General features: G+C 34.3%; 1 protein-coding gene and 1 long non-coding RNA gene across 3 annotated transcripts; both read right to left on the bottom strand.

Annotated features, from left to right (window-relative positions):
- Window positions 1–4,422: 4,422 nt before the first annotated feature.
- Window positions 4,423–5,966, bottom strand: LOC132174221 (uncharacterized). Its single transcript, XM_088514386.1, has 2 exons — window positions 5,526–5,966; window positions 4,423–5,025 (listed from the first exon to the last, which is right to left on the bottom strand). The coding sequence occupies exons 1-2, from the start codon at window positions 5,964–5,966 to the stop codon at window positions 4,423–4,425; spliced, it is 1,044 nt and encodes a 347-aa protein (XP_088370512.1).
- A 330-nt stretch (window positions 5,967–6,296) lies between these two features.
- LOC132176615 (uncharacterized) lies at window positions 6,297–7,303 on the bottom strand. Of its 2 annotated transcripts, XR_015911800.1 has the most exons (3): window positions 7,197–7,303; window positions 6,841–7,060; window positions 6,297–6,657 (listed from the first exon to the last, which is right to left on the bottom strand). It is a non-coding gene; the product is annotated as an uncharacterized LOC132176615 (long non-coding RNA). The 2 variants fall into 2 exon arrangements; XR_009439547.2 differs by having other exon boundaries at window positions 6,297–7,060.
- Between the last annotated feature and the right edge of the window lie 507 nt (window positions 7,304–7,810).

Below are 7,810 nucleotides of genomic sequence, written 5' to 3'. Positions count from 1 at the left end.
GAATGAGAAGGAAGCACAATTACTCTGGCAAAAGAAATGTAGAGCTTTAAATAGCTAGGGATATCATGTTGGATCACCCAATTATGCGCACATGTGCACTAAATAATTTAATGAAAAAACTAATAATATTAACATCATGGGACCACAGGAAAGTTCGGAATTCCATCTTGGAAATATTATATAAATCTCTAATTGTTCACTCCATCAAAGAAGGGCTTCACAAGTAAGCAAAATCCGGAAATAATGCCCGGATAATCGAGGCACAAGACTGAAAGCAAAGTGGAATATAATCTTATTTATTTTATAATTAGGATTTAAAGTATCTGCATTTATCGGTATGAATAATGTCCTTTTAAAAAATTTTAGTCCACATATCTGTTTCAAATTATCAACTAAGGGACAACGTTCGTCCAAATTTTAGATTGCAACAAAACAAATGCTACATGGTGTTCTCATGGACCTACGCAGATATTATTCTTTTAAAAAAATACGAGGACTAGTAAGATAAGTTCTCTTTTTTTTTTTTTTTTAATTTTAATTTTAAAGAAAACAATATCCGTCATGTAAGATCAGGAAAATAATATCATGTAGCATTCCTCTGGCGAGAATGTCCGCTCAAGCTATCAAAAAATTGTCAATATTCTCCCATGGCCGGCAAAAAGACAAAAATAAAATAAAAAATTCCTAAAATTTTTTCAATAAGATAAAAATATCTCAATAAACTCAAAAATAAAAAAATAAAACTAAAATAAATTTTTTTTTTGAAAAAGAAAAAGTAGTGGTGATCGACTCGTAAGTAGTGGTAGCAATTGTTTTGGGGTTGGGGAATATTGACAATCGAATAATATTTCGAGGGAGTACCCCAACTTTTTCCAAAATTTAAATAATCCATAGGTCCAATAAGAGAGAGACAGGAGTAGGTCAAAATCAAATAAGTGATGAAGAGAAAGAGAGAAAAAAGTAGGGTATATTTTCTTTGGATTTGGTTTTACTATATTAGATAAGATTCGTCAAAGCTCTTTATACAGGTGTGCATGTTTGATCACCATAATATAAGATACACAGAATCTGGGTATATGTAAGTGGAAGTTGAATAAATTCTATCTATCAAAAGCATGAACATGTGTTGGGTGTTGAGAAGATATGCCTCCAACATCCATGAAACCCCAAAACAAGTGGCTCCCATTTAAATATATAAAATAATTAGGGTTTTGATGCCCATTTTACCGACCAACCAACGCACCGTTTACTGCACATGGTGCCACCCAGCATTACATGTTTGGTGGGATTCAGATTTAGATCTTATTATCCCTTCAAATGGAGGGTGACTCTGCCTACAACACATGTGTTGTGTCCTTAGCCCATTTGACTCCAATTCTATATAATTTTCCCAATTAAATATGATAATCAGGCTTTATTTAAGGCACTGCACTGCCATTTTATAATCTATTGCATGTAATTAACTTAGTTCATGCCAGTAGAATTGCAATTAAATATATTTGTTATTCTCCATTCGAAAGGAGTGATTATGAGAGAGCGAATATGGGATCCAAATAATTGCTCCTGCCACTATATTAAAAACCATAAATTGTCGTGCTTGAGTATTTAGTATAACAAGTTGATATACTTTCATGGGGGAAAAAAAAAAAAAAAAACTGTAGAAGTACTTGAGGTTTAATCTTTTTATCAAATCACTTTAAAATTGAGGAAATTACTCCTTAAGGTATGCTAGCCATGTTATTAAATCACCCCCTCTATTAATGTTTTTAACAAAAAAAATTTGACATGTTTGACATTGCATTGAGAAGTAGAGCCTTTTAGAAAAAAACCTTCAATTTTAAGCTTTTCTAAAAGTGCGTTTTGTTCATTTTTAAAGTAAAAAAGTCAAAGAAAGTTCTTTTGAAATTTTTTACTAAGAGCATATTTGGAATTATCTTTGAGAAATAGAGCTTTTAAATAAAAAAAAAAATGTTTTTTTTTTCACAAAAGCTCCATTTTAAAGATTTTTCCAAAAGTGCGTTTTGACCATTTTTAGGCTTTTTTGACCCTTAAAAGTGCTTTCAATTTTTTTTATCAAACGAGTACTTTTTTTCTTCAAACGGACTTTTTGAGTGTTAAACGCACTTTTATACCCCTCGAATACACACCTAAACATACTAGCATTTTGTTTGGCATAGCTTTCTAGGTATTAAAAGTACTTTTTACCCTCCCTAACGCAATTTCAAACAAGCTCTTAGAAATAAGGTCTCGTCAAACTCAATAAAATAGCTCCACATGAACAGAAATGATACCTCAACCAAAGAAATCAAAATGAAAATAGAAAATTTCAAAAGAAGAAGAAGAAGAAAAGGGCAAGGGTGGCTGAGGACACTCTTTCCACTATGCTCTTAAGTACTCTAGCATTGCCTATGTCCTTTTCTCACAGCTAGAAGGTAGGCCAAGCTTAGCTTGCGGTAGGGTTGTCAATTTTGACACGACCCGCGAATTTGACATGAACACGACACGAAAAAATGGGTATTGGGCTTAGCCTTATCGAGTTCAGGTCTTAATCAGGTCACCCGATTAAGACCTGGTTACTCTTCGTGCCTAGCTGGTCGACCTGCCAGACCTGTTTAAAAAAAAAAAAAAAATAAAAAAAAAAAAAAACCCTAAACTAAACTAATTACCCTAAGACGTATCAGCCATTCTGATTGAGCCGACTGCCGACACAGACCCCCAACACCCAACTCCAAGCTGCACCTATCTCTCTCTCTCTCTCTGAAACTCTCTTCACACTATCACAGTATCACCGTGAGAGAGATTAATGGGTAGGTGAGATGGAAAATCATCACCACCATCATCATCATCATGAAACTATATTTGTGGAAAGCACCAGAAAGCGGTACATGATTAGCTCCAACCACCTAAGACATCCTTTTATAAGTGCTCTCATCGACAGGACAAACTCGAAGGCAGGGGACGATGATGTCTTGGTTGTCAACTATGAGGTGGTTCTCTTCGACCATCTCTTGTGGATGCTTGAGAATGTCGACCCAAATCTTAGCTCCGAGTCCTTGCAGGAATTGGCAAACCTCTATGTTTCCTGAGATCTTCTTCAATATCCAATTATGTTATTCCTCTTATATTCCTTTCATTTCTGTCGACCTAACTCGTTGGGATTCATGGACCAACTGCTCCTTCAATGAATTACCTGAAATGGGTGTATTCATGGGTTTTTGATGTTTTATGCCATCATTCTTTATCTTTCTAAGCAGTGGCGGATCCAGAAATTCATTCTACCAGGGGTGTCAATAAAATAATAAAATATAATAATAAAATAATTGTTTTTGTTCTCGTTATATATTATATTTTTATTATAATATGGTAAATACAATCAAAAAAAGAAATTATACCACAATATATATATATCACAAAAAGCATAGTTATCTGACTTCACAAATATATGCTAAATTGATATATCAGTTATCATATAGGCACTAGTACAAAAGTAAAGAAAAATACAAAATACAAAGTGCCTAAAATTGCATTCTACGCGGTCTTAGAGAAACAAAATCATCAAGTATCAAATCTGAATCGAAGCTTTTAGCAATTTCCCTTTCAATGTAGATAAGTAAACTATCTCCAATAAACTCATCTTCCATTTTGTTACGAAGTCTTGTTTTAACAATTTTCATTGCTGAAAATGCTTGTTCGGTAGTTGCTATAGACACTGGAAGAGTCAAAACAAGATGAACCAATCTATCAATAAGATAATATGTATATGATTTTCCTGCCTCTATCAATCCTCGGCATAATTCAGCAAATGGAAGACAATTTTTGTAGTTTCGGATGATTAAGCATATCAACTTCAAAATGCTTCAACTGAAATTTCAAAATAATTTTTTCTTGCTTAGAAAAATCAAGAGAATAATACTTCTCCGCAAGACTACATATATCATCAATATTAAATGATTTATAAGCATCATTTGGATCCAAAGCTGAACTAAGTGTCAAGAGTTTCATTGCCCTTTCACCAAATCTACAATCGAGCTCTTGCAATTGAAAGTCTGTAGTCTATAGTAGCATTGAGTACATCAAAATGATAATGATGTTCCACCGTAATGTGGTCCCGTTGAAGACGACCTCAGTCTTTAACATAACAAGCACCCAAATCTGGAATGTCTATTTCAATTTCTTGGAAAAATAGACTACTTTCTCAAGAAAATTATCCCAATCTTCATTTCTCAATTTTTGGAGGAGTGCTTTTGTATTAGAAACTAATTGCATAGCATTTAAGATGTCTTAAGATTTTTGTTGCAAATGTTGACAAAGACAATCAGTGATATTCATGATTTCCCTCATCAAATGTAAAATAAATATGAATTTGAATAAAGTAATCATTTCATAAGCAGCATCAGCATCCCCACGTTGAGAGTAAGTGGATCATTCTTTTATAATCTTTTCAAGCACTAAACAAGCAGGATTAAACAGCCTTAGTAGGCTACAAATAGAATAAAAATGAGAACCCCAACGAGAATTACCAGCTCGTTTCAAAGTGCTAATTTGGTTAGCTCCCTTTTCAGTTTCAAGTTCATCAATAGCTATCAAATATGTGATATCTGCTTTTTGAGCATCTTGCAGATCACGATGACGTTTACATGAAGCACTAACCACATTGATAATGAAATTCAAATTTGAGAAGAAATCGTGAACAACAATTGCCTCTCGAGATGCAGCAACTAATGCTAATTGTAATCGATGTGCGAAACAATGAACATAGGATGCACAAGAACATTCATTAAAAAATAATGCTTGCAATCCTTTCCATTCGCCACACATATTGCTAGCACCGTCATACCCTTGTCCACGAATGCTTTGAATATCAAGACAGTTTTGAGAAAGAACATCAGATATTTTATCCTTTAAAGTCAATGCCGATGTATCTTTAACTTGGACAATATCAAAGAAGCGTTCTTGTATAAAACCATCTTTCTTAATAAATCTAAAAACAATAGCCATTTGTTCTCTCTTAGACTCATCTTGTGCCTCATCAACAATAATTCAAAATTTTGAATCACCAATTTCTTCACGAATTGCATCTCGCACTCTTTTTGCCAAGACATGTAAAATATCTTTTTGGACTTGAGGTGAAGTATATTTTGCATTTTGTGGAGCATTTTCTAAAACAACCTTGGCAACATCGTCATTGAAATTGGACACAAGTTTTATCAACTCAAGAAAATTGCCACGATTTTTAAAATCGGGACCTTTATCGTGACCTCTATAAGGACATCCTTGATATGCTAAATACTGAATAGATTCGATTTAAGTCTTCAATCGCAATCGATTGTTCAATTTTTCTTCCAAAGTTTGCTTATCTATCACCTTATCAATATGTTGAGACTGATTCTTCAAATTGTCACAACACTTAACAGTATTATTATGAGGTGAACATGGCCCATTTCCTATGTGGACCAAAAAAGAACAATGCATTCCATCATTAACTTTCTTCCAATTACGAAATCCTTCAATAGTAAATGCACTACCTCCAAACCGCCCGTTGGCTTTTTAGCAAAAAGAAAGCAGGGTAAACAATAAGCAGCATCTTTGTCCTCAGAAGATTCTAACCAATCAAACATCTTATACCAAGATGATTGGGATCCTCGGCGGTTCTTTTCAGTTCCCGAAAACGGATATCCAGAACTTCTAGAAGGAATGAACCTATTCGGACCGACTTTAAGATAAGCACATCTAATTTCATCTTGTTGATTAATAGGACATTCCCATATTTGAGGACGCAACCCGGGATCATATTGTAGAGTAGAAATGTCAAATGACTCAACTACTTGAGATTCAATTCTTGGCATCTTGGAAGGGCGTTGCTCAGGAGCTAAAGTTTGAGGATTGGATGTCGAGGAAGACATTTTAGAATTTGAATCAGCATCTTTTTCCTTAAAAAATGCATCAATTGTTTTTGGCTTGCCCATAATGTAATTTAAGAATTTTTAGAAACCTGAAAAATTATTTATCTATTAGTTTTAATTCTCACACTAAACAATTCATGTCTAATGAAACATACTCTAAGTCTCTAATGATATTATAATACAATTATTAGCATATTCCGATAGCTATTAGCCTAAAATGAATTAATAAAAAAAACAAACTTGAGATTGGCAATAATCTTCTAAAACTCGTTGATGCTTGACAAAATCCCAAAATATATAAGACACACCTTACCAAAAAAAAATAACAATATTGTTTTTATTAGAATAAGATAAACAAAATGATGAAAATAAGAGATATATCACAATTAAAAAGCTCCATAAATTTCAGTCAATCATATTAGAGTTTGCAAATTGCCCAATTAAAGGAGAAATATGCATCTACAATGAGAGCGCTGCACTACAATCTTCAAAATGAATAAATAAACAATAAAGTTCTTGAATAGGATATCCCCTAAAATCTATAAAGTTCTTGAATAGGATAAATAATCAATAAAAATCTTTCACACTTTTCTAACCAGTACCAACCAAATATATTGTTATATCACTTTACACAGTAAGAGAGCTGCATTCCCTCTCTCTTTCTCTCTTGTAGTTATGGTGTTCTAGTGGGGAAGGTTCAGAAGGTAGGCGATACTTTTAAAGCCAAGGCCAGAGATATCCCTGAATTTATATACTAAAAACAAATTAACTACTGTGAATAATATACAAAAGTATCTCTTGAGTCTTGTTGTTTTTATGGGCCAAATGTAAATTAGTAAAAGTAAGCAAAGCTATCATGTGGTCAGGACTCAGGAGAGTAGCACACACACACAAAAAAAAAAAAAAAAACAAATTTGATGCCTTAATTAGTACTCACAGAGTCAGTCAAAAGTGGAGTGTGGAGCCCAATTCAAGTTTTGTCACTAATCGGTATTTGTTGGCTTCAATAGTGTAATCACAAAGAGCCTTCCCATTTCCCAAGTTCCCATGTCTGATCTCTCCCCATTACGGCACTACCAATGTAACCAATCCCTTTGTTTCTCACCACTCTCACACACACACAAGCAAACTTTCTTTCTCTGTTTCCCTTCTGAGTTCTGAACCACCAAAAACCGAATCACCATGTTAGACAAATGAGTTAAACCAACAAAACCCATATACTAAAATTGAACAAAGTTCATGAAAATCAATCAAAGAAAACAAACAACGAAAATTAGTCAGATGGGCTATCACCATGGGTAGCCGTGGCGTGAAAATACCGGTGGTGCGGCTAAGCAATTCAAGGTCGATGGGAGACGGAGTGCTGCACAGTCCACGCTTGAGCCGTATGACAGGTTGAAGTCTGGAAGAAGGGTTAGGGATTTAGGGTAAGATTAATTTAATTTAATTTAATTTTTTTTCTTTTGTTTAGTATATTGCCGTGTTGGTGCTAGAGCATTGAGACTTGATTTTTTTTTTTTTTAAATTTTTTTTTAGGGCGGTAATGATATTGAAATTTTTTAGCAGGGGTGCCCTCCAACTTTTGACTTAAAATTACTTAATTTTTTTTTTACCGGGGGCACCCGCCCCTAGGTCCCCCCTGTCTCTCCACCATTGCTTCTAAGAACATGGTTCGTGGTGGGTTTTGTCTACCCGATATGACCCGGTTATTTTAAATGAGTTAAACGAGTCATGTCGAGTTATCCGGCTATTTTTCGTGTTATAATCGTGTCAGACCCGCTAACCCGTTTAGTTAAACGGGTCGTATTCGTGTATAGATTAATCGTGTAACAGGTCCTCGCAAATCGTAATCAGACCGTATCAAGTACCTGTTTTGTCAGCCCTAACTTGCAGTCGCCTCTTATATC

Source organism: Corylus avellana, chromosome 3 (genome assembly GCF_965113065.1).
Source record: "Corylus avellana chromosome 3, dhCorAvel1.hap1.2, whole genome shotgun sequence".
Lineage (NCBI taxonomy): Eukaryota > Viridiplantae > Streptophyta > Magnoliopsida > Fagales > Betulaceae > Corylus > Corylus avellana.
The sequence above is the reverse complement of the archived record's forward strand: the minus strand, read 5'-3'. Positions and strand labels throughout refer to the sequence as shown.

Bases quoted from the DNA above. Each gene is read 5' to 3' on its own strand.
- LOC132174221 (XM_088514386.1), bottom strand. From the start codon at position 5,966: ATGGGCAAGCCAAAAACAATTGATGCATTTTTTAAGGAAAAAGATGCT. The intron at 5,026-5,525 runs GTAGTGCATTTA...ATTGTTGATGAG, and splicing joins AGCCAACGGGCGGTTTGGAG to GCACAAGATGAGTCTAAGAG.